This window comes from Mustelus asterias, chromosome 19, assembly GCF_964213995.1.
Source record: "Mustelus asterias chromosome 19, sMusAst1.hap1.1, whole genome shotgun sequence".
NCBI classification, from domain to species: Eukaryota; Metazoa; Chordata; class Chondrichthyes; order Carcharhiniformes; family Triakidae; genus Mustelus; species Mustelus asterias.
Window position 1 is genome coordinate 5,663,112 of NC_135819.1, and position 27,380 is coordinate 5,690,491.

The 27,380-nt window shown below is 43.6% G+C and overlaps 1 protein-coding gene across 5 annotated transcripts; it reads right to left on the reverse strand.

The window, feature by feature from the left end:
- Nucleotides 1-449: 449 nt before the first annotated feature.
- LOC144507700 (tartrate-resistant acid phosphatase type 5-like) lies at nt 450-27,136 on the reverse strand. Of its 5 annotated transcripts, none has more exons than XM_078234894.1 (7): nt 26,884-27,136; nt 16,754-16,844; nt 15,632-15,831; nt 14,720-14,847; nt 14,429-14,626; nt 4,622-4,769; nt 450-1,940 (listed from the first exon to the last, which is right to left on the reverse strand). In XM_078234894.1, the coding sequence occupies exons 1-7, from the start codon at nt 26,920-26,922 to the stop codon at nt 1,698-1,700; spliced, it is 1,047 nt and encodes a 348-aa protein (XP_078091020.1). In that variant the 5' UTR covers nt 26,923-27,136; the 3' UTR covers nt 450-1,697. The 5 variants fall into 5 exon arrangements, with proteins under 5 accessions (XP_078091020.1, XP_078091022.1, XP_078091023.1 ...); XM_078234896.1 differs by lacking the exon at nt 26,884-27,136 and adding an exon at nt 26,522-26,870 and having other exon boundaries at nt 16,754-16,838; XM_078234897.1 differs by lacking the exon at nt 26,884-27,136 and adding an exon at nt 26,522-26,643.
- Between the last annotated feature and the right edge of the window lie 244 nt (nt 27,137-27,380).

The following is a 27,380-nucleotide window of genomic DNA, read 5'->3' on the forward strand; positions in this document are numbered from 1 at the left end:
AATTTATTGTGTTAGGTCTTGTTGTTAATATCCATGCATCTTAAGTACCTTTCTAGGTTTAGCGCAAGTGTATAAATAGTGTTGCTATAACCACCACAGCACTAGGCAACAACCTTCTATTGGACAACACTTGCTAAGCACAGAACTTGCAAACACTTCATCTTCTTGGTTAGGAGGAAATAATGATGTTTAACAAGTAGTGTATGTTATGTGGCTGCTGCTATTCAATTAGGAGCAATCTAAAACAGGGAAGCTATAAAACATCTAAAAGAAATTCAGAACGAATTTGTACATGGTGAATGGGAACCAGATGAAATGGGATCTGTATAGCCCTGGGAGTTCAGTACAGTGAGATAGCAACACATGGACACCACTATAATCAGGAAAATCTGATGCTGACTTGTGAAGATACAACCTTTCTATGCTCGTGTGTAATACCAACTAATATTAGATCATTACTTCAGTATTTAATCACAAACTTAGAAATCAAGATTCATACAAAGAACACCAAGGATAATTCACATTGAAAACAGATTTAGAAAATTTAAACCTTCAGGTTGAGCCAAGTTTAAATATCAAAACAAGCGTTATAGGATCTAATTCACTGACTACTCCTATTTGGCCACTTCTGACTTCATATTTGCTGACATAATTTGTATTATTGTGACCAGTATACCAACAAGTTAGAATCAAATCACACACTTATCCCTGTTTGCTGTGGTTGGGGTCTGTCTACAGGTGAAACTCTCACTTGGCATTTCTCCAATTCCAGCTGAAAATGGAGGGATAGGGAAGCCTCTGGAATTATATTTTCTTTCGGTGAGAGTCCTCCTGCTTGTTACAAGAATATTCACTCTTCATTGATTAGATCCAGCAAGCACCAAGCTGGCTTCTCTGCAATTGGATAGTCAGAAGCTTTTTCCTAGGGTGGAAGTCAATTACTAGGGGGGGCACATGTTTAAGATGCAAGGTTTAAAGGAGATGTATGAGGCAGATTTTTTTTATTTTTTTTTTTACACAGAGGGTGGTGGATGCCTGGAACTCGTTGCCAGGAGAGGCCGTGGAAACAGATATGATAGTGACTTTTAAGGGGCGTCTTGACAAATACATGAATAGGATGGGAATAGAGGGATATGGTCCCTGGAAGCGTAGGGGATTTAGTTAAGTCGGACAGCATGGTCGGTGCAGGCTTGGAGGGCCGAAGGGCCTGTTCCTGTGCTGTAATTTTCTTTATTGAGTCTCACAGGTCCTTGAATGTCGTGGCATTTTATTCTATTCACTTGCCTTTACACAAGCTCATTTTGCATAATTTCCTCCCTGAATCCTGGTTTCTTGACCCAGGTAAGCCAAAGCCCAAATTTAAAATCATCATTACTCTTTGTACAAGCCAAAAACAGTTTGTCACTTTATCAAATGAAACAATGGATTTGAGAAATCTACATGTGAATGTAATGAAAAATAAAATGAAAAAAGTACTAAAGAATTACACTACTGTTTGCAGGTACGAGTAGCAGAACCCAATCCATGAGAGGTTGGCAGATGGCACGTCAGAGAATTTGGCAATAAAAGCTCATTTTCAGCAGGAACTCGAATTTTAAACGTACATGGAAGAAAGTCAATTGTTACATTTAAAGCAACTGGTCTCCCACTCGGCACTGCTCTTTCTGGTCATCTTTTGTAATGGGTAACTAGATGCTTCATCCATCTGACCGTCTGGGAATTGTGGTCTGATACAGGGATTTACCAAGAGCCTCAATGTAGGTGATCACCATTTGCTCTGGGGTGATCTCTACATAAGCAAAGCCTCCCAAAGAGCTGATATCTGCATAAAAAAATTTAAGCCATTCCTTTGGAACAAGGTGCCTGTGCTTTGTTGAATATTCCATGAAGTTTCCAGCTCCACTTACGACATAGCCAGTTCCATCACCATCCTGAATAAACTAAAACAAGGAAGAGGAGAAAATTAAGAAACTTGGAATTTAAATCAATTGCATTCAATCCTTGTGATGCAATTGTCAATATAAATGAACAGACTCCCTCCCACTCACCTTATTTATTGCTGGGCAAGTTTTGGAGGGAACCAATGGCTGACTATATCTAATGATGTGCCAGTTCAACGTTTTGTGAGCCCATAATTCCCCATTTGCTCAGTGAATAACTAATACTCAATATGGTAGTGGATCCAAACAGATAGGCAGCCATGTCACAGTGGTTAGCATTGCTGCCTCACAGCGCCATGGACCAGGGTTCAATTCTGGCTTTGGGTGACTGTGTGGAGTTTGCATGTTCTCCCTCCGGGTGCTTCGGTTCCCTCCCACAGTCCAAGGATGTGCAGATTAGGTGAATTGGCCATGCTGAATTGCCCCTTAGTGTCCCAAGATGTGTAGGTTTGGTGGATTAGCCATAAAGGTTATACTCATTTGAAACTTACAGAATACTGAAAGGCCTGGATTGAGTGGACATGGAGAAGATATTTCCATTAGTAGGAAAGACTAGGATCTGAGGGCACAGCCTCAGAGTAAAGGGATGACCCTTTAGAACCAAGATGAGGAGGAATTTCTAAAGCCAGAAGGTGGTGAATCTGTGGAATTCATTGCTACAGAAGGCTGTGGAGGCCAAGTCATTGAGTGTATTTAAGGTAGATAGACAGGCCCTTGATTGGTGAAGGGATCAAAGGTTATGGAGAAATGGCAGGAGAATGGTGTTGAGAAATAGATGAGCCAATATCGAATTGCAGAGCGGACTCGATGGACCGAATGGCCTAATTCTGCTCATATATCTTATGGTAAATGGAACAGGTTTATTTGGAATCATGAGCTTTTGGAGTGCTGCGCCTTCATCACTCACCCTGATGAAGGAGCAGCGCTCTGAAAGCTCGTGATTCCAAATAAATCTGGTGTTGTGAGGCTTCTTACTGTGCCCACTCCAGTCCAACGCTGGTATCTCCATATTATGGTAAATGTGCAGGATTACAGGAATAGCGCAGGGGTTGGGATAGACCTGGATGAGATGCTCGTTCAAAGAGTCGACGCAGACTCTGTGGGCTGAATGGCCTCGTGCACTTTAGGGATTCAGTGAGATTAGAAGGTCCCATCCCTTAGTTTGTGCTGAAACTAATTTCAACGAGGACAGTAGTACGGACATTACAGTTGGATTCAGTCTCCCTGGTCCATTTAAGGGAAAAGAGAACTAGAATTCCCAGATCTGATCAGTGCTAGAACATGCATACGCAAAGGGGATGAAGACAGAATTGGGCTAAGCTGTGGTTGCTATATGGTCATAGATACCAGTGGCTGACCAAGTAAGATCTACCAGTACATAGTATTCATATTCACATTTCTCAAATAGACCGTCATTGCACGCAGGAGGTTGGGTGCATGAATAGTCACTTATATTGACCCCTATCTTGGCATGAAAAGGACTTGTAAGAAGTTTCACAACACCAGGTTAAAGTCCAACAGGTTTATTTGGTAGCAAATACTATAAGCTTTCGGAGCACTGCTCCTTCGTCAGATGGAGTGGATATCTGCTCTCAAACAGTACACAGACACAGAAATCAAGTTACAGAATACTAATTAGAATGCGAATCTCTACAGCCAGCCAGGTCTTAAAGGTACAGACAATGTGGGTGGAAGGAGCATTCAACACAGGTTAAAGAGATGTGTATTGTCTCCAGACAGAACAGCTAGTGAGATTCTGCAAGATCGGGGAAAGCTGTGGGGGTTACTGATAATGTGACATAAATCCAACATCCCGGTTTAGGCCGTCCACATGTGTGCGGAACTTGGCTATCAGTTTCTGCTCAGCGACTCTGCGCTGTTGTGTGTCGTGAAGGCCGCCTTGGAGAACGCTTACCTGAAGATCCAAGGCTGAATGCCCGTGACTGCTGAAGTGCTCCCCCACAGGAAGAGAACAGTCTTGCCTGGTGATTGTCGAGCGGTGTTCATTCATCCGTTGTCGTAGCGTCTGCGGATGAATGAACAGTGCTAGAACATGCATACGCAAAGTGGATGCATACACAACGGATGAATGAACACCGCTCGACAATCACCAGGCAAGACTGTTCTCTTCCTGTGGGGGAGCACTTCAGCAGTCACGGGCATTCAGCCTTGGATCTTCAGGTAAGCGTTCTCCAAGGCGGCCTTCACGACACACGACAGCGCAGAGTCGCTGAGCAGAAACTGATAGCCAAGTTCCGCACACATGAGGACAGCCTAAACCGGGATGTTGGATTTATGTCACATTATCAGTAATCCCCACAGCTTTCCCCCTGATCTTGCAGAATCTCACTAGCTGTTCTGTCTGGAGATAATACACATCTCTTTAACCTGTGTTGAATGCTCCCTCCACCCACATTGTCTGTACCTTTCAGACCTGGCTGGCTGTAGAGATTCGCATTCTAATTAGTATTCTGTAACTTGATTTCTGTGTCTGTGCACTGTTTGAGAGCAGATATCCACTCCATCTGACGAAGGAGCAGTGCTCCGAAAGCTTATGGTATTTGCTACCAAATAAACCTGTTGGACTTTAACCTGGTGTTGTGAGACTTCTTACTGTGCTTACCCCAGTCCAACGCCGGCATCTCCACATCATGAAAGGACTTGCCATATTGACTACTTACCTGAAGATTGTGGTCATGCCCACTGAAGTATGCACTGACCCTGTACTGAGTAAGGAGAGGATACAGCTTCTGTACCAGACATTTGGTGGGTCCATGTTCAGTAATTGACCAAACTGGGTAGTGTCCAGCAACAATCAGGAAATCTGATCTGGAGGATTTAAGAAAGGAAGCTGGTCACTTTAAACTTGAAAAAGAACAAAAAATTTTTTTTTTTTTTTAAAAGTACAGAGTAACTAAATGTCTTAAACCCCAACAGGCAACACACAAAAAAACTCAAGGCATTAATATAGAGGAAATGGATAAAACTGTACAATTATTGATTAAATGAAGTGAACGATTTTATAAGATAGGGAAACAAGCAAATGTGAGGAAACTTTGGGTGGGGAGTTCCAGAGGACATCATCTATCATCACAGCTGAGTCCCAAAGTTCATAGCTGCTAGACTGTGTGTAGACCAGAGCTACAATGCTCTTGACATCATTTCAGCCTTAGTCCAAACATGGACAAAGTGCTAGACTCAGAGGTGAGAGTGAATGCTCTTGACATAAAGGCCTCATTTGACCAAGTGTGGCATCACAGAGCCCTAGAAAAACTGATGTCAATGACAATCGGGGGGGAAAACTCTCCACTAGTTGGGAGCCATACCTGGCACAAAGGAAGATGGTTGTTGGAGATCAAAGTCCCGGTACATTACTGTAGGTGTTCCTCATGGTAGTGTCCTGGTCTAACCATTTGCAGCTGCTTCAATGACCTTCCCTCGATAAAGTCAGAAGTGAGGTATGTTTGCTGATGACTGCACAATGTTCAGCACCATTCGCTACTTCTTAGATACTGAAGGAGTCAATGTCCATATGCACAAGACCTGGACAGCATTCAGGCTTAGGCTGATAAGTGGCAAGTAACACTCACACCACACTAGTGCCAGTAAAAGCAAATCTAACCATCTTCCCTTCACATTCAATGGCACTACCATTGCTGAACCTCTCACCAAAATTGTGGAGGTTACCATTGACCAAAAGCTGAACTGGAGCAGACATATAAATACTATGGCTGCAAGACCAAATCAGAGACTGAGAATAACTCACTTTCTGACTCCCCAAAGTCACCTAAAAGGTAGAAATTAGGAGTGTGATGGAATACTTTCCATTTGCCTGAATGAGTGCAGCTCCAACAACACTCAAAAAGCTTGACAAAGCAGCCCATTTGTTTGGCACCCCATTCACCATCTCCAATATCCATTCCCTCCACCACCACTGACGCACAGTGGCAGCAGTTTGTATCATCTACGTGAGGCACCACACCTCCTCAAAGCTCCTTAGGCAGCACCTTTCAAACCTTCGACCTAGAAGGACAAGGGCAATAGATACGTGTGAACACTAGCATCTGCTAATTCCCCTTCCATGTCACATACCATTCTGACTTGGATCTATATTGCCGTCCCATCATTGTTGCTGGGTCAAAATCCTGGAACTCCTTTCCAAACAACGCTGTGGGTGCACCTACACTATATGGACTGCAGCAGTTCAAGAACACAGCTCACAACCACTTTCTCAAGAGCAATTAAGGATAAGCAATAACTTTGGCATAGTCAGTGACTCTTCCATCCCATGATAGAATTTTTAAAAATCTAAATGGCTGAAAGCTATTACTTGGAGCCCTCCAATGTTGGTCTTTTGTACATCCCATCTATACATCATTCTTGGCAGTTGTGCCTTCAGCTTTTTTGGCCTCACATTCTGGAACTACAACATCCATTTCTCCTTTAAGACCCTCCTTAAACCCTCCTCTTTGACCAAGATTTTGGTTACCCATCCTAATACCTCTATTTGTGTCCCAATTGTGTCTGCTTACACCTCTGAAGTTTCATGGGTCATTTCTACATTCAAGGCCCTGTAGAAATAAAAGGTGTAGCTGGGAGGCAGAAGGAGGACGGAGTAGAGGGAAGGTGATTGTGAGGTAGAGGGGCTGATGGAGAAACAGTAGGCGAGGTCTGGAAGCCCAGGATGTTTGTGGACTGAGAGGTGGAGCTTCAAAACTCGCCAAAGAAAATCATATGACATCACAGGACAGCAGGCAAGTATCAAACAAGAATCTGTAGCTTAATCATTTATTATAGTTCTAAAGTCAATTCCATTTTCTAGATTAATTTAATTGATTGAAGTTATTCACTTTGGCAGGAAACATAGAAAATAGGAGCAGGGAGGCCAGTTGCCCTTCTAGCCTGTTCTGCAATTTATGATCATGGCTGATCATCCAACTCAATAGCCTGATCTCGCTGTCCTCTTCCACCCCACCCCCCCACCCCATCCTTTGATCTCCTTCGTCTCAAGTGTTATATCCAACTGTTTCTTGAAAACATTCAATGATTTGGCCTCAACTACTTTGTGGTAATGAATGGCTACAAGAGCAAGTCAGAGGCTGGGAATACTGCAGCGAGTAACTCACCTCCTGACTCCCCAGAGCCTATCCACCATCTACAAAGGCACAAGTCAGGAGTGTGATGGAATATTCCCCACTTGCCTGGATGGGTGCAGCTCCAACAACACTCAAGAAGCTGGACATCATCCAGAATAAAGCAGCCCACTTGATTGGCACCACATCTACAAACATTCACCACCGACACTTAGTAGCAGCAGTGTGTACTTCTACAAGATGCACTGCAGCAATTCACTAAAGGTCCTTAGACAGCACCTTCCAAACCCACGACCACTTCCATCTAGAAGGACAGGGGAAGCAGATAAATTGAAACACCACCACCTGCAAGTTCCCCTCCAAGCCACTCACCATCCTGACTTGGAAATATATTGCTGTTCCTTCACAGCTAGGTCAAAATCCTGGAATTTCCTCCCTAAAGGCATTTGGGTCAACCCACAGAACATGGACTGCAGCGATTCAAGGCGGCAGCTCACCACCACCTTCTCAAGGGCAACTTGGGATGGGCAATAAATGCTGATGTGGAGATGCCGGCGTTGGACTGGGGTAAACACAGTAAGAAGTTTAACAACACCAGGTTAAAGTCCAACAGGTTTATTTGGTAGCAAAAGCCACACAAGCTTTCGGAGCTGCAAGCCCCTTCTTCAGGTGAGTGGGAATTCTGTTATATGCTCTGTTTGTGAACAGAATTCCCACTCACCTGAAGAAGGGGCTTGCAGCTCCGAAAGCTTGTGTGGCTTTTGCTACCAAATAAACCTGTTGGACTTTAACCTGGTGTTGTTAAACTTCTTACAATAAATGCTGGCCAGCCAACGATGCCCATGTCCCATGAATGAATTTTTAAAATTCCACAGGCTGACCACTCAGTGAAGAAATTTCTCCTCATCTCTGTCCTAAACAGTTTACCCTGTATCCTCAGACTGTGGCCCCTGGTTCTGGACACTCCCACCATCTGGAACATCCTTCCTGCATCTAGTTAGAGCAATACAGCACGGAAACAGGCCCTTTGGCTCAACTAGTCCATGCCGAGCATGGTGCCCTCCCAAGTAGTTCCAATTGCCTGATATCCCTCAATCCTTTCCCATCCATGTACTTATCTAAATGCTTTTTAAATGTTGCTATTGAACCTGCCTCAACCACTTTCTCTGGCATTCCACATACGCACCACCCTCTGCACGAAGAAGTTGCCCCTCAGGTCCCTTTTAAATCTTTCCCCTCTAGTTTTCAATTCCCCTTCCCTGGGAAAAAGACTATGTGCATTCATCCTATCTATGCCCCTCATAATGTTAGAATGTTAAAGGTTTCTATGAGATCCCACCTCATTCTTCTGAATCCCAGAAAATGCAATCCTACCCAACTCAATCTCTCCTCATACGTCAGTCCCGCCATCCCAGGAATCAGTCTGGTAAATCTTCTCTGCACTCCCTCTAGAGCAAGAACATCCTTCCTCAGATAAGGAGACCAAAACTACACACAATATTCCATGTGTGGCCTGACCAAGAACCTGTAAAATTGCATCAAAACATCCTTGCTCCTGCACTCAAATTCTCTAGCTATGAAGGCTAACATACCATTTGCCTTTTTTACTGCCTGCTGCACCTGCACGCTTACCTTCAGTGACTGGTGTATGAGGACACCCAGGTCCTGCTGCACACTCCCCTTTAATTTATGGCTAGATAGTCATCTGCCTTCCTGTTCTTGCTACCAAAGTGAATAACCTCACGTTTATCCAAATTATACTGCATCTGCCAATCATTCAACTTGTCCAAATCACACTGAAGTATCTCTGTATCCTCCTCACAGTTCACCCTCCCACCCAGCTTTGTGTCATCTGCAAACTTAGAAATATTACATTTAGTTCTCTCATCTAAATCATTAATGTATATAGTGAATAGCTGGGGTCTCAGCATTGATCCCTGCGGTACCCCACTAGTCACTGCCTGCCATTTGGAAAGTGACCCGTTTATTCCAAGAACAAAGAAAATTACAGCACAGGAACGGGCCCTTCGGCCCTCCAAGCCTGCACTGACCATTCCTATTCTGTTTTTCCTGTCTGCCGACCAGTTTTCTATCCATCTCAATACACTACCCCTAATCCCTTCCGCATTTGTTAATGCAGTTCCCATCTCATTGGGAAGAACTAAACAGAATGAACAGCAGCCTTACTGTAAAACATTTCATAGAGGTTTACAACATGGAAACAGGCCCTTCGGCCCAACTTGTCCATCTGAGCCCATTCACTGTGATTAAACAATAACTACATAAAATACAGTACTCAGAATCCATTTACAGGTCAGCTAGGAAAAGGATTTCTTTATGCAATGCGTGCCATTGTCACTATGGGTGCCAAGAGCCTGAACGTTCTTCAACTGCAAGCTGAATCAGTGATATTAGTTGGACTTTCCACTTGGCCCTGTTCTCGCCTGATGCTCACTTTCCATAACAAGTTAAAAGCAGGAACCCTTGTTAATTCTTTTCTCACTTTGACCAGGGGCTTAAAAACCACTTGTATGCCCAGTGCCTTTCACAGCTGAAATCAACAAATGCAACACAGATTCAGTCGTGAATCTGGGAACCTCTGGTCTGTGTGGTTTACCTTATTGGCTGATAGTTGAAGTGAGGAAAAAGAGAATGTGTTTAAGCAAAGCTGCACAAGTTCCCAGCTTTAAAAAACAAAATGTAGGCTTGGCTAAGTGGTAGCACTCTTGCCTCAGTCAGAGGTCATGGGTACAAAGTCCATCCCTTGGTTTGAGCTCATGTAGGCAGAGGCTTCAGTCCAGTACAACATTGCTTGCAGTGCTGTGTTTTCACAAGATATTACACGAAGACATTACGAGGTGGCACGGTGTCAAGCACTGCTGCCTCACAGCTCTAGGGACTCGGTTTCAATTCCGGCCTTGAGTGACAATTTGTACATTCTCTCCATGTCTGCGTGGGTTTCCTCCCACAGGTTAAAGATGTGCAGGTTAGGTCGATTGGCCTCCCAAGATGTGCACGTTAGATGTATTAGCCATGGGATAGGGCAGGGCAGTGGGCCTGGGCAAGATACTCTGTCAGAGAGTTGGTGCAGACTCAAAGGGCTGAATGGCCTCCTTCTGCACCGTAGGAATTCTATGATCCTATGACCCCAATTACCTGTTAGTGGATGTAGCACCACTTAAAGAGCATGGGAATGCCTTGTGTGACCTGGTCAACATTTGTCTCTAAAAAAAAATAGACCCACCAGCTTTTTATCAGTGATAGGTGACAAATGGCCGCCATCCTTGTCTGCAGCATCAGCAGCAAAAGTAGCTTCAAGTTATCTATGGTTGTATTGTTGAATATTAGAAATAAGGTATAGATTTTAAGTGAGTTTAGTGTTTCGGTATAAGAAGGGTAAAAAAACTTTAGTTAGATGCGTGTTAAACAAAGGATAGAGCATGTATGGGGTTTTTGATTTCAATTCAAACCGTGTGGAGAGAGTTTACGACATGAAAAGTAAATACAAGTTTGCAGAAAGAATGAGATGAGACTTAGCAACTAGGGCCACTTTAGGAAAGGAAGATTTTGAGATTGTTTTTAACTGAACTTGGAGCCAGGAAGCTAGAAGCAGGAAAACCATACAATGGAGTAATGGGCAAGAAGGCTAGTTCCAGAAACTAGGTAATGAAAATAGAGGTTTCCATGAAGATTGAATTCAAAAGGGAAACAAGAAGTGAAATTTGGGCAAGGTACTGTTCACTGAAGTTACAGACAGAACCGAGAAGTGCAAACCTGGATGAAATTGGCTATGAAAAAGCCAGAGGTGATTGAAGCAATTGTAAGGTTGGTGTCCTTAGCCCAGTCTTTGAAGCAATCATCTTCGACTGGATTGGAGAGCTTGTTTGAAAGTTTGCGGTTATTCAACAGAAAGGAATACTGAAAGAGTTGTAAAACCTGGAAGCAAATCCTTGCTGGGAGCATCAAAGGCAAAGCATTGTTTTAAGGAAGATTCTAAGGCATGTCATAGAATCATACATAATAACATAAGAAATAGGAGCAGGAGTAGGCCATCTAGCCCACCCCACCATTCAATAAGATCATGGCTGATCTGATAGTGGTTTAGTTCCCCTTACCCGCCCGCTCCCCATAACCCTTAATGATCAGAAATCTATCTACCTGTGACTTAAACATATTTAACGAGGTAGCCTCCATTGCTTCAATGGGCAGAGAATTCCAGAGATTCACTACCCTCTGAGAGAAGAAGTTCCTCCTCAACTCTGTTCTAAACTGATTCCCCCTTATTTTGAGGCTGTGTCCTCTAGTTCTTGTTTCCTTTCTAAGTGGAAAGAATCTCTCTGCCTCTACCCTGTCTAACCCCTTCATTATCTTATATGTCTCTATAAGATCTCCCCTCAGCCTTCTAAACTCCAACGAGTAAAAGCTCGGCACAACATCGTGGGCCGAAGGGCCTGTTCTGTGCTGTACTGTTCTATGAGTACAGGCCCAATCTACTCAATCTCTCCTCATAAGCTAACCCCCTCATCTCCGGTATCAACCTGGTGAACCTTCTCTGTACTCCCTCCAAGGCCAATATATCCTTTCGCAAATAAGGGGACCAAAATTGCACCCAGTACCTTGTACAATTGCAGCAAGACCTCCCTGCTTTTATACTCCATCCCCTTTGTGATAAAACATTCCATTTACCTTCTTGATCACCTGCAAACTGAGTTTTTGCGATTCATGCACAAGGACCCCCAGGTCCCTCTGCACAGTAGCATGTTGTAATTTTTCACTATTTAAATAATAGTCCATTTTACTATTATTCCTTCCAAAGTGGATAACCTCACACTTGTCAATGTTATACTCCATCTGCCAGATCCTCGCCCACTCACTTAGCCTATCCAAATCTCTCTGCAGACTTTCCGCATCCTCCACGCAATTCGCTTTCCCACTCGTCTTTGTGTCATCCGCAAACTTTGTTACCCTACACTCGGTCCCCTCCTCCAGATCGTCTATGTAAATGGTAAACAGTTGAGGCCCCAGCACCAATCCCTGCGGCACGCCACTAGTCACCAACTGCCAACCAGAAAAGCACCCATTTATTCCAACTCTCTGCTTCCTGTTAGATATGATGTGGAGATGCCGGCGTTGGACTGGGGTAAGCACAGTAAGAAGTCTCACAACACCAGGTTAAAGTCCAACAGGTTTATTTGGTAGCAAATACCATAAGCTTTCGGAGCGCTGCCCCTTCATCAGATGGAGTGGATATCTGTTCTCCAACAGTGCACAGAGACACAGAAATCAAGTTACAGAATACTAATTAGAATGCAAATCTCTACAGCCAGCCAGGTCTTAAAGGTACAGATAATGTGGGTGGAGGGAACATTAAACACAGGTTAAAGAGATGTGTATTGTCTCCAGACAGAACAGCTAGTGAGATTCTGCAAGATCAGGGGGAAAGCTGTGGGGGTTACTGATAATGTGACATAAATCCAACATCCCGGTTGAGGCCGTCCTCATGTGTGCGGAACTTGGCTATCAGTTTCTGCTCAGGCTGTGCACTGTTGGAGAACAGATATCCACTCCATCTGACGAAGGGGCAGCGCTCCGAAAGCTTATGGTATTTGCTACCAAATAAACCTGTTGGACTTTAACCTGGTGTTGTGAGACTTCTTACTGTCCTGTTAGATAGCCAATCCTCAATCCACGCTAACACTTTACCCGAACTCCGTGTTCCCTAATCGTCTGCAGCAACGTTTTGTGAGGCACCTTATCGAACGCCTTCTGGAAATCCAAAAACACCACATCTGCATACAATGCAGAACAGGCTCTTTGACCCATTGAGTGTGCACCAACACAGAGTTTGGAAACACTCATGTAGCAGCCAGAGTCCAATGAGATCAGTCAGCTCAGTGTAATAAAGAACAAAGAACAATACAGCACAGGAACAGGCCCTTCGGCCCTCCAAGCCCGCGCTGCTCCCCAGTCCAGGATTGAATCCTGAATCCAGGATCCCCGCCCAATTTTCCAGCCTATCTATACACTAATATCCTATCCACCGAGCTGTCCCTCACAGCTATGATGCTTTGTTCATCACAACCTATTAACTCACCCCTACCCCACCATTCCAGACCATGTGATCTCCAGGGAGAGGCGAAAACCCAGAGTGAAAACCCCAGGGCCAATATGGGGAAAAAAAATCTGGGAAATTCCTCTCCGACCCCCTGAGGCGATCGAAACGAGTCCAGGAGATCACACTGGCCCTGATCGGAAAATGCTTCCCAACCCTATTCATTTCCACTTCCACGAACACCATATGAATTCCCTGCCCCCGAGACAGGTTCCCAACTATCCGCAGTCTCGCTCTGTACTGGCACCAGCAAGATGATCATAGAATGAAGCCTTGAAACGAGAAACAAGGAACAATTAGCCCGCGCCGCTCCCTGGTCCAAACTAGACCACTCTTTTGTATCCCTCCATTCCCACTCCGTTCATATAGCTGTCTAGATAAGTCTTAAACGTTCCCAGTGTGTCCGCCTCCACCACCTTGCCCGGCAACCCATTCCAGGCCCAATAATAATCACCTGGGAGGATTTCAGGAGAAATCCACAGAAGTTCAATTGAATGGCATCTGCCACTTGGTTTCAGAGTAGGTATTGTCGGACCATTGTTTATCCTGTTGAGTTATAGGGACTGTGTGTTTACTGAGAACATCATAGAACCGCTGCAGTGCAGGAGGCCATTTGGCCCATTGAAGCTGCATCAACTCTCTGAAAGAGGCCCTAGACCCAGTTCCCACCCCATCCCCGTAACCCCACACATTTTCCTTTGCTAATCCACCTAGCCTATACATCTTTGGACTGTGGGAGGAAACCTGAGCACCTGGAGGAAATCCACACAGACACAGAGAGAATGTGCAAACTCCACACAGTCACCCTGGAATCAAACCTAGGTCCCTGGCACTGTGAGGCAGCTGTGCTAATCACTGTGCCACGCATAGCGTAAAATATATTTTGTGATCCGTGTTATCCTTTAAATCTACGTACATTTGTGAAGAAAGTGAGAGTGAAGGAGTATTGTATTATTGTCAAACTTTTCACGTGTAACAAATGCATTTTAGTTGTTAAAAGTTAATTGGCATTCCTGTGACTCTGTTCCTCCACATTTTCTAAAAAAGTATTTTGAGCCAGGGTTCCATTCTGGGACCTTCCTGTCCAGTAGTAACACCAACTGAGATTGTAACAGCAGGCCAATAGTGACTGCATTTCCAAAGGTAATCAATTGGTTCTGAAGCACCGGGATATGCAGAGGGCATGAAAGACACCATAAAAAGGTTTTTCTTTACACAACTAGTTAAATAATGTTGCAGAACTGACTCTTCACCACAGGGAAAAGTGGTGGTTGTGTACAGACCTGGAATTCTTCAGCTTGTCCCTGACCCACTCCAGTTGTTTGTTAGCCACCATGTAATCTTTTGGTGCTTCTGGTTCCTTCCCCTGAAAGTCATCAGAATTTCCACAGAGCAGGACCGTGTCTAGCATCAGGATTGTAACCGTGGTGTTAGAGTCTGCGATGGTGAAGTTCAAGTCATAGTAGTAAGATGGAAAATTCCTGGAAATCAAACCACAATGTTTAAACAAATTCATAAGCAGCAGTTGTGAAGTTGGAGAAATGGGAAATTGCAGGAAACTTAACCCATCTCACCATCTTTTGGAGACTTTAGAATACTCGATCTGTGCAGTGACATTGCCCAAATGATCATGGTTTCCTGCTACAACAAACCAGGGCACGTCCTTCAGTGACTTGGCAGAAAAGATTTCTTCAAATGTTTCCTGTGATCACAAAGAACACTGCAACCTCCGATTATCAATCTATTGGCCTAAAATAAACCTAAACCTTGTGAGCCTTTGAAGCAGAAAATACACTAAAAATCAATACCGCCTCTTGAGAATTCTTGCCCTACTCCTTGAGATTGCTTATTTTGGGTGACATTTGATGGTATCAAACTGTAATCCAATTGGGAGTAATAAACGTGCATCTGACTAATGCAAAAACTTAAAGGTCTAATCCCCATGGCCTCACCCTTCCCCATCTCTGTGGCCTTCTAAGACCCATCAAAATCTCCATATTGCTCCGTCTTAGGCTTTTGCACATCTTAATTTTAATTGCTCGGTCATTTGTGGCTGTACTTTCAGCAGTTCAAGGGAATTCATTCACTAAAGCTTGTTTTCTCTCTCCCACCATTATAAGATGGTAATTGAAATGTACATCTCCAAGCTTTTCGTCACTGTGCTAATAGTTAATGTGGTTCAGTGTCAAATTGTTTGATAATTGCTGCTCTGAAGCAGCCTTTCCTACAGTAAAATGTTCCATATAAACCCAAGTAATTGTTGTTTAACCCTAACGCAGATGCTCAGAGGTTCTTGACATTCTGCACTACACCAGCACATTTTAAGCTCTACTATCAGAGGGCTAATTGACATTAATTGGCCCTCCGATCCATCCCACCTGCAGCTCAACACACAGGCACAGCCACAAGTCACATATGGTTTCCCCAGAGCCTCCCCCAAAATCCTCCTCTGGGGTATAAGGAAAATGAAAATTCAGCCCCATTACCTGAAATCTTTTATCGGTGAGGCTGTAAACACCAGTGTAATAAAAGTTATCCCCCAGAGAGAGGACAAAGTCGGCGCCCATCGTCTCAGCCACAACACCCATTTGTTGGGCAGTACTTCTCTCCACAGGAGTCGTGTATGGCGAAAATGGGAGCCCTCCCCAGTCACCGAGTGCCAAGAAACGGATGGCTTTGGAGTGACCTGAGCCAAGATTAAGTGAACAGGGTTATACAGATTGTGTACAAAGAATGTAACAAATTAGCTGACACTAATTGAAAAACTAGACTGGATAGGTGCAGTGAACTGATTAGTCTTGTTCTGTGCTGTAATTTCTATGACTCACCTTAAAGCAACCTTCAATTGGTGGTTTAAACTCATTATCCTTCCAGCACATTCTGCTCCCACCTCCAAAATTTGGACGCTGACAACTGAATTTCACCACATTGAAATTTGGAAAACACGACTAAATCAAAGTCTAGGGTCCAAACCATTAATACCCATCTATGAATTAGTACAAAAAAATACTAAACAAACAGGTTTGATGTGATCTGTCAAATCCAAAGCTCCTGACTCTATAGGAACTTTAGAGCACTCACCCCATCCAACCAGGAATTAATGATTTGTTCTGTGCAACTAAATACCAATCAACAGTTACTCTATTTAGAAGCTTGTCTCTCTTATCTGATTAGCAAATTTGACGGCTTTAGCAGGTTCAGGGATATCTTGAATTGGATGGAACTTTGCAAATCCTTGAACAAATCAAGGGATACTAGGAATTGGGAAAATCTTCTTACAGGCCTAGGAATGCTATTAAAAAGTGAGATATCTTTATCTACACTTTCTGTTGTCTAAGACTCACCTGTAGCTTCAAGTCTCTGGTTTATAACACTTTTGACCGTGTGACATCTGTTGCTAAAGATGGCTGTTTAGAACCTCACACCCAATTTTATTGCTGCATGAAATCCGAATATACACAAATCATTCACATACATCATCATCAGCACAATGCCTGGCAGACAACAGCTTTAAATGCCCTACAACACATCGAAGTGTCCACATTGCCTGTCAGTAGGAACATGTGAGAGTTAGCAGAATCATGCAGGAGAATGGAAAACTCTCTTACCCATCTTATCAGCAGGGCTGGGGCCTGATGACACAGTCTGAAGAATGATCTGAAGTATCACTGCAATGCTCAGAAACACCGCCATCTGAAACTTGCACACAATGCAGTAAATAACTCCGATTCACACAATGGAGTTCTTACAATCCAACTCTAAAGGCGCATATCTTGTGATTTGCAGCAGATTAATAGATACACTGAACCTTTTCCACAAACAATGTTGGCTCACTCCCACTATCACTTCCTGGACTTATTAATATCTGACTCAGATTAAATTTTACTTGTGTTTCTTAACTGTTTTTTCCTAAGAAGTGAGGGGCAATGGATTTGGATTAAATTTTACTCCTTTGTTTTCTCAAGCACAGTAAGAGTTTTAACAACACTAGGTTAAAGCAGTCAAGGGCAGAGGATTTGGACTCTGCCCTAGAACAGGTTTCAACTTGCCTTGTTGATACTGTAATTAAATCCCATGTTGGCTGACTCAGCACTAAGTAGTTCAACAAATATTTTTATTAGACTACCTGCAATACTCTACACGTATTAATACAATCATATTGAAAGGTATCAAAAGGAATGGATTGTGTAAAAACTGTTCTATCATTAGTAAATGACAAAAATAAAGTTATGATATTTAACACTTAAGGTTTCTAAATAAAACAAATTTAAACTGCTAACAAATATACAAAGAATTCTGAGAATAATGACAAAATTTCATTCAAAATTCTTTCAGAATACACTTGATTGGTTTTGAGGAGGACAGAGTGGAAATCCTGTGTTCCGTGCTTCTTTTTCCTCCGATGCAGTGCTTGACTAAGTAGTTCAACATGACTGTTGAATCATGCTAATCTGTACCTTGATTCTATTTACCTCCCTCTGATTGATAGGCTTTCATACCCTTATGGTATTTTTGTTCAGGATTCCCCTCCCAGTGAACTATCGTATCCTTTTAGAATTTTAAATACCTCAATTAGATTACCCCTCAGTGTTATAAACTCAAAGTTGTGGTACACATTGGTACTAACGGCATAGGCAGGAAGAGTGATGAGGTCCTGCAAAAGGAGTTAGGTAGTAAAGTGAAAAGCAGGACCTCTAGGGTTGTAATCTCAGGATTACTTCCTGTGCCAGTGAGGCTAGGAATAGGAAGATAATACAGTTAAATATGTGGCTAGAGAGCTGGTGTAGGAGGGAGGATCATTGGGATGTCTTCCAGGGCAGGTGGGGCCTGTACAAGAAGAAACAGTTGCACCTGGACTGGAGAGGCACTAATATTTTGACAGGGATGTTTGCGAGTGTCACTCGGGCAGGTTTAAACTAGAGTGGCGGGGCGTTGGGACCAGCGCAGTAGGTTAGCAAGTGAAATGACCGAGGAGGAGTTAGAGACGAAGGCCAGTAAGACTAAGAGGAAGAACAGACAAGGAGAGGTTACTGAATATGGCAGGTCTGGTGGTCTGATGTGTATTTATTTTAGCGCAAGGAGTATGACAGGCAAGGCAGATGAACTGCTTGGCTTAGTACATGTATCGGTGATGTTGTAGCTATTACAGAAACTTGGTTGAGAGAGGGAGAGAGACAGGACTGATAGCTTAACGTTCTAGGATTTAGATGTTTCAGGCGTGATAGAGAGGGATGTAAAAGAGGTGGGGAAGTTGCGTTACGGATTAGGGAGAATATCACAGCTGTACTGAAGGAAGACATCTTAGGGGGCTCATCCAGCGAGGCCATATGGGTAGAGCTCCCAACAGCCAGCAGGAGATAGAGGAACAGATATGTGGACAGGTTATGGAAAAATGTAAAAATAACAGGGTTCTTGTAAGTGGGTGATTTTAATGTCCTCTATATTGACTAGGACTCCCTTAGTGCCAGGGCTTTGATGGGCGGGGGTGGGGGGAGGGAATTGGTTAGGTGCGTCCAGGAGGGTTTCTTGAAGGAATATGCAAATAGGCCAACTAGGGAAGGGGCCACACTAGACCCGATAGTGGGAAATGAGCCCGGCCAGGTGATAGAAGTTTCGGGAACAGTGACCATAATTCCATAAGTTTTAAGTTACTTATGGATAAATATAAGAGTAGTCCTTGGGTGAAAGTACTAAACTGGGGGAAGGCTAACTACAAAAGTATTAGGCAGGAACTATAGCTTGGGGGCAGCTGTTTGAGGGAAAATCCATATCTGGCACGTGGGAATCTTTTAAAGGCCAGTTGATTAGAGTTCAGGAACAGCATGTTCCTATGAAAATGAATGATAAGGATGACAAGAGAAATTGTGAGCTTAGTCGAAAAGAAAAAGAAGGCATACACGAGATTTAGGAAGCTGAAGACAGAGCCCTCGAAGAATATAAAGAAATCAGGAAAGAACTTAAACGAGAAGTTAGGAGGTCTAAACGGGCAGGAACTTTTAGAACATACAACAGTACAGCACAGAACAGGCCCTTCGGCCCACGATGTTGTGCCGAGCTTTATCTGAAACCAAGGTCAAGCTATCCCACTCCCTATCATCCTGGTGTGCTCCATGTGCCTATCCAATAACCGCTTAAATGTTCCTAAAGTGTCTGACTCCACTATCACTGCAGGCAGTCCATTCCACACCCCAACCACTCTCTGCGTAAAGAACCTACCTCTGATATCCTTCCTATATCTCCCACCACAAACCCTATAGTTATGCCCCCTTGTAATGGCTCCATCCACCCGAGGAAATAGTCTTTGAACGTTCACTCTATCGATCCCCTTCATTTTATAAACCTCTATTAAGTCTCCCCTCAGCTTCCTCCGCTCCAGAGAGAACAGCCCTAGCTCCCTCAACCTTTCCTCATAAGACCTACCCTCCAAACCAGGCAGCATCCTGGTAAATCTCCTCTGCACTCTTTCCAGCGCGTCCACATCCTTCTTATAGTGAGGTGACCAGAACTGCACACAATATTCCAAATGTGGTCTCACCAAGGTCCTGTACAGTTGCAGCATAACCCCACGGCCCTTAAACTCCAACCCCCTGTTAATAAAAGCTAACACACTATAGGCCTTCTTCACAGCTCTATCCACTTGAGTGGCAACCTTTAGCGATCTGTGGATATGGACCCCAAGATCTCTCTGTTCCTCCACAGTCTTCAGAACCCTACCTTTGACCCTGTAATCCACATTTTAATTAGACCTACCAAAATGAATCACCTCACATTTATCAGGGTTAAACTCCATTTGCCATTTTTCAGCCCAGCTTTGCATCCTATCTATGTCTCTTTGCAGCCTACAACAGCCCTCCACCTCATCCACTACTCCACCAATCTGGGTGTCATCAGCAAATTTACTGATCCACCTTTCAGCCCCCTCCTCTAAGTCATTAATAAAAATCACAAAGAGCAGAGGACCAAGCACTGATCCCTGTGGCACTCCGCTAGCAACCTGCCTCCAATCCGAAAATTTTCCATCTTCGATCAGACAGCCAGTTACCTATCCAATCGGTCAACTTTCCCTCTATCCCACACCTCCTCACTTTCATCATAAGCCGACCATGGGGGACCTTATCAAACGCCTTACTAAAATCCATGTATATGACATCAACTGCCCCACCTTCATCAACACACTTAGTTACCTCCTCAAAAAATTCAATCAAATTTGTGAGGCACGACTTGCCCTTCACGAATCCGTGCTGACTATCCCGGATTAATCCGCATCTTTCTAAATGGTCGTAAATCCCATCCCTAAGGACCTTTTCCATCAATTTACCAACCACCGAAGTAAGACTAACCGGTCTATAATTACCAGGGTCATTTCTATTCCCTTTCTTAAACAGAGGAACAACATTCGCCACTCTCCAGTCCTCTGGCACCATCCCCGTGGACAGCGAGGACCCAAAGATCAAAGCCAAAGGCTCTGCAATCTCATCCCTTGCCTCCCAAAGAATCCTAGGATATATTTCATCAGGCCCAGGGGACTTATCGACCTTCAGTTTATTCAAAACTGCCAGGACATCCTCCCTCCGAACATCTATTTCCTCCAGCCTATTAGCCTGTAAACGCCTTCTCTTCCTCAAAAATATGGCCCCTCTCCTTGGTGAACACTGAAGAAAAGTATTCATTCATCAACTTTTCCTTTTGTTCTTTCCCATTTCCACCCCATTCTCTCCCCACCAATCTCCGAATCTGTACCATTAAAGAAAAACAGCCTTTTAGATAAATCGTGTTGAGAAAGCCAGGATATATTGGTTTCAGGTAAATTGTGTTGAACTAACTAAATTGAGTTTTCAGGAAGTAATGGAGGATCGATAAGGGTAATGTGATTGATATACGTGGATTTTCAGAGACATTTGATAAAAAATGCTACATAACAGGCTTGTTAACCCGTGGAATAAAAGTGATAGTTGCAGCATAGATACAAAGTTAGCTTCATAACGAGAAAAATAGTGAATGGTTATTTTTCAGACCATGGAAGATATACACTGCTGTTCCTCAGGGATTAGTACTGGGCCCACTGTTCTTCTTGATTTGCATTAGTGACCTAGACTTGGGTGTACAAGGCACAATTTGCACATTTGGGAAATATTGCAAGTGTTAAGGAAGATAGTGATATCCTTCAAGAGGACATGACAGGCTGGTGGAATGGACCCACAGGTGGCAGATGAAATTTAATGCAAAGAAACGCCAACTAATAAAATGTAATTCTAAATGGAGTAAGGGAGCACATGGACCTGCAGAAATCATTGAAGGCAGCAGGGCTGGTTGAGAAAGTAGTTCTTGGGCTTTATAAATAGAGACAAAGTACAAAAGCAAGGAGATTAATAATAACTCAGCCAAATGGAGAATGATTCCAAATGCTGCACTGACAATGGGCAAAGTTCCAAGATTCAATGACTTGGATGTCACAGGTGTCTGCAGGGTGGCAAGAAATGAGTTAGCCATAGAATGGTTGCAAAACAGAAGGAGACCATTCAGCCCACCATATCTGTGCAGCTGTCAGCTATTGCCACTTCCCAGCCCTTCCTGTCACTCTGCAAATTTATTTTTTGCAGCTGTTTATCCATTTCCCTTTTGAAAGTCATGAGTCACCACATCACAGCTGATACATTCCAAACCCTAACCACACTCAGCCCTAAAAAATCATTTCCATATTGGGATTGGTTATTATGCTATTTATCTTAAATTGAAGTCCTCTGGTTCTCAACTTGGAAGTTTCATCCCATCTATTTGATGTCGACCCCTCATAATTTTGAACTCTTCTACTAAATTTCCCTTTAACCTTCTCTTCTCTAAAGAGAACAACCAAAGTTTCTCCAAGCTATCCATGTGACTAATGTCCTTCACCCTGCAACCTACCTATCTAAAGCATAGCATTCAGAACCAGACACAACACTTCTGTTGAGGCTGTTTTATAAAGTTTCATCTTAACTTCCTTGCTTTTGTAATCTGTGACTGGGATTTTCACCCCACCTCCACGCCACGTTTTCCACAGCGGAGGCAGCTTGCCACCGGCAGGGGGTAATGGTCTTTGGTAGGACCATATGTCTAGCTATCTATATATCTATATGGATCCCATATGCCTTCATTAACTGCTTTCTCAATCTCCCCTTCCACAATTTGTGCACATTCATCCTCAAGTTGCTATTACTGCAATTCCTGGTCACTTTTTATTGCCTCTCTTTGTTGTCCCTACCAAGATGAATCACTCCACACTTGCAGCATTAAATTTCATCTGCCACTTATCTGCCCATTCATGATTATCCATGGTAACATGAAGTTGATCACTATTCTCCTGACAATACTTGCAATTTTATGTAATCTGCAAGTTTCAAAATTGTGCCCTCTACACCCATGTCAAGGTCATTAATATAAATCAAAACAGTTATCCTAGTGCAAATCCCTGTGGAACACCACTGTACATCTTTCTCCACTCCAAAAAGAAGCTACTGTTCACTACTGCTCCCTCTTACTCAGCTAATTTCATATTTCTGCTGCCACAGCTCCCTTTTATTCCATGGATTTAGGGAGGTGGTGGCATAGTGGCATCGTTGCTGGACTCAATTTAGAGACCCAGGGGACCTGGATTAGAATCCCACCACAGCAGATAGTGAAATTTGAATTCAATAAAAGTCTGGAATTAAAAGTCTAATGATGACCATGAAACCATTGTCGATTGTCATAAAAATCCATCTGGTTCAATAATGTCCTTTAGGGAAGGAGAAATATGCTGTCCTTACCTGGTCTGACCTACACATGACTCCCGACCTATAGCAATGTGGTTTGCTCTTAAATGCCCTCAAAGGTGGGCAATAAATGCTGACCCAGCCAGCAACACCCACAACCCATGAATGGATTTTCAAAAAACTTCAATTTTGCTAGCAAGCCTATTATATGACACTCTATCCATGTACACCACATTACCAATCATCTCCATTACATCAATCAAGTTCGTTAAACATGATTTTCCTTTAATAAATCTGTGCTGGATTTCCTTAATACACATTGTCCAATTGACTGTTAATTTTGTCCCAGGATATCATTTCTAATAGGTTCCCCACCACTATGGTTACCCTGACTGCGTCTAGTTACAAGTCTCATTCGTACATCCGTTTTTGAAAAAGGGTTTCAACATTTGCAACCTTTCATTTCTCTAGCACTGCTAACCAAAACTGACCAATGTTCGTGAGAACTGAAACATCACTTCGTCCTTTTTGTTTTCCAGCCCACTTAAACATCGAAACTAGAAGCAGGAGGAGGCCATTCGGACCTTCAAGCCTGCTCTGCCATTCATTTTGATCATGGCTGATCATCAAATTCAATATCCTGACCTCCCTTCCTCCCATATCCCTTTAGCCCCAAGAGCTATTTCTAATTTCATCTTGAAATCAGACAATAGAACATAGAACGCTACAGCGCAGTACAGGCCCTTCGGCCCTCGATGTTGTGCTGACCAGTGAAGCCAATCTAAAGCCCCTCTAATCTACACTATTCCAATATCATCCATATGTTTATCCAATAACCATTTGAATGCTCTTAATGTTGACGAGTCCACTACTGCTGCAGGCAGGGCATTCAACGCCCTTACTACTCTCTGAGTAAAGAACCTACCTCTAACATCTGTCCTATATCTATCACCCCTCAATTTAAAGCTATGTCCCCTCGTGCTAGCCATCACCATCCGAGGAAAAAGGCTCTCACTATCCACCCTATCTAATCCTCTGATCATCTTGTATGCCTCTATTAAGTCACCTCTTAACCTTCTTCTCTCTAACGAAAACAACCTCAAACCCCTTAGCCTTTCCTCATACGATTTTCCTACCATACCAGGCAACATCCTGGTAAATCTCCTCTGCACCCTTTCCAACACTTCCACATTTTTCCTATAATGCGGCGACCAGAACTGTATGCAATACTCCAAATGCGGCCGCACCAGAGTTTTGTACAGTTGCAGCATGACCTCCTGGCTCCAAAATTCAATCCCTCTACCAATAAAGCTAACACACCGTACGCCTTCTTAACAACCCTATCAACCTGGGTGCCAACTTTCAGGGATCTATGCACATGGACACCCAGATCCCTCTGTTCATCCACACTACCAAGTATCTTACCATTAGCCCAGTACTCTGTATTCCTGTTACTCCTTCCAAAGTGAATCACTTCGCACTTTTCCGCATTAAACTCCATTTGCCACCTCTCAGCCCAGCTCTGCAGCTTATCTATGTCCCTCTGTAACCTGCCACTTCTCTCCGCACTGTCCACAACTCCACCGACTTTAATGTCATCCGCAAATTTACTAATCCATCCTTCCACGCCCTCATCCAGGTCATTAATAAAAATGACAAACAGCAGTGGCCCCAAAACAGATCCAGTACACCACTAGTAACTGAACTACAGGATGAATATTTCCCATCAACCACCACCCTTTGTTTTCTTACAGCTAGCCAATTCCTGATCCAAACCACTAAATCACCCTCAATCCCATGTGTCCGTATTATCTGCAAAAGCGTACCATGGGGAACCTTATCAAACGCTTTGCTGAAATCCATATACACCACATCAACCGCTTTACCCTCATCCACCTCTTTGGTCACCTTCTCAAATAACTCAATAAGGTTTGTGAGGCACGACTACCCTTCAAAACCATGCTGACTATCCCTAATCAAATTATTCCTTTCTAGGTGATTATAAATCCTATCTCTTATAATCCTTTCCAATACTTTGCCCACAACAGAAGTAAGGCTCACCGGTCTATAATTACCAGGGTTGTCCCTACTCCCCTTCTTGAACAAGGGGACAACATTTGCTATCCTCCAGTCTTCTGGCACTGTTCCTGTAGACAATGACGACACAAAGATCAAAGCCAAAGGCTCTGCAATCTCCTCTCTAGCCTCCCAGAGAATCCTAGGATAAATCCCATCCGGCCCTGGGGACTTACCTATTTTTACTCTTTCCAGAATTGATAACACCTAACAGTGTTTTGGGTTCAACTACATTCTGTGGTAGTGAATTCTACACATTTACCACCCTCTGGGTGAAGAAATTTCTCCTCACCTCAGTTCTAAAAGGTTTACCCCTTATCCTCAAACTATGACTCCCAGTTCTGGACTCCCCCACTGTTTACCACTTTAGGTAAAGACAAATATTGTATTCACCTTTTTGTACCTGTCTACTAGCCTTTAGCATGTTGTGTTTTCTGACACGAAAATCTTTGTTCCCAGAGTGAAACAGGAGCAGAGATGTATTGTTGCAATTATACAGGACCTTGCCACAACTGGAATATTGTGTGCAGTTTTTGTCGCCTTATCTGAGGAAGGATGTTCTTGCCCGAGAGGGAGTGCAAAGAAGGTTTACCAGACTGATTCCTGGGATTGCGGGACTGACATATGAGGAGTGATTGAGTCAGTTAGGATTGTATTCGCTGGAGTTCAAAAGAATGGAGGGTGAATTTCACAGAAACCTGTAAAATTCTAACAGGACTGGACAGAGTAAATGCAGGAAGGATGTTCCTGATGGTGAGAGTATCCGGAACCAGGGGTCACAGTCCAAGGACTGAGATGAGGAGACATTTCTTCACCAGAGTGGTGAATCTGTGGAATTCATTATCACAGAAAGTAGTTGAGGCCAAAACATTGTAAGTTTTCAAGCAGTTAAATATAGCTTGGGGTGAAGGGGATCAAAGGAGATGGGATCAGGCTATTGAGTTGAATGATCAGCCACTATCATGAATGGTGGAGCAGGCTCAAAGGGCCGTATGGCCTCCTCCTGCTCCTATGTTTCTATGAAAAGTGTAAAAGGACCATTTCTGCATTTAGCCCATGTTAGAAGCAGAACTGCCTCCATAGCATGCTAATTTCACCTAAAGACCACGGGTTCCAGCCTGCCTTTACACAGCATGGAGCTGCAGTGAGGAGAGAGTGCTGCATTACTGAGTATCGAAAGTGAAAGGAGGCACTTCAATGAGATTTTCTCTTTCCTGACTGACCCCCGAAAGTTCTCTCTCAGTCGAAATTTTAACCCCAAATCCCATCTCTTAAACCCCAGAGCTCACAGATTGTCCCATTCGCTTTAGTCTGGTTTTCGGCTTCCAGCTCCTTCAGCTTTGCAGCAGTTGTTGCGTGCTCGGAAATTTCCGTTTACAACAAGTTTAAAACCAACAAACCACTGGTTCCCTAGAAGCAGTAATCTCCGAGTTTCAGCAATGCTCATCTGAGACACCAGCCAAATGTTTCCACTACACTAACACTGACTGGCCACAGACAATGCAAAAAGCTGAGGCCAGCACTCAGCAAAACACTCACTCCTGTCCTCTCTGTCTAAGAGGTTCTTACCTTTGCCCCGATTCTTCACCGAATGTCTCTCCACGTCCCAGTTCCTTTATAAAGGACCCAGTTTTAATCACGCCGACTCCACACAAGCTACTGGCCCTTAAACATTCACAGAAATAAGCGGAACTGAACAGAGGATCCGCCTCCCCATAGATGGCCCATCAGCAATTTATCTCAATTTGCAGTCAGCAAAACTTAGCAGCGGGGGAAATCCGGTCAGCAAATTCTCTGAGGAAGGGTCATCCAGACTCGAAACGTTGGCTCCATTCTCTCCCCGCAGATGCTGTCAGACCTGCTGAGATTTTCCAGCATTTTTTGTTTTTGTAGCAAATTATCTGCCCCACCTCCAAACACTGGCACCTTACCTGGCGCCGTACTGAGGCACACACAGCTGAAAAGCTCATGTCCCATTGCTCGGGCTTGGGGAAAAGTTGTTGCTACCCTGGTCACTGGCGTATCTGGTGACACAAGGAGGCGCCGAAGACAGCGAGATTCGAGCATGGAGTTCCCTCCAGTTGAATATCTTACACACGCTCACAGATAGGGAAGGCAGTGGATGTAGAACTGGTTATCCCTGTGTATTTAACTCATCAAGGTTCAATATCCTCGGAAAAGAGAGAAAAGTGATTCAGTCCAGGTGCTACCGAGTGCCTGACACATCAATAGCCTGACACAAAATGCTGTGAATATCCAATTAATTAAATCTGGAGTAAAAAGCTAGTTTTGTTAATGGTGACCATGAAACTACTGATTGTTGTAAAAATCCATCTGCTTCATTAATGAAAGAACTCTGTTATCCTTTACCCAGTAAGTAGTCTCACAACACCAGGTTAAAGTCCAAATGTTGGACTTTACTGTGCCT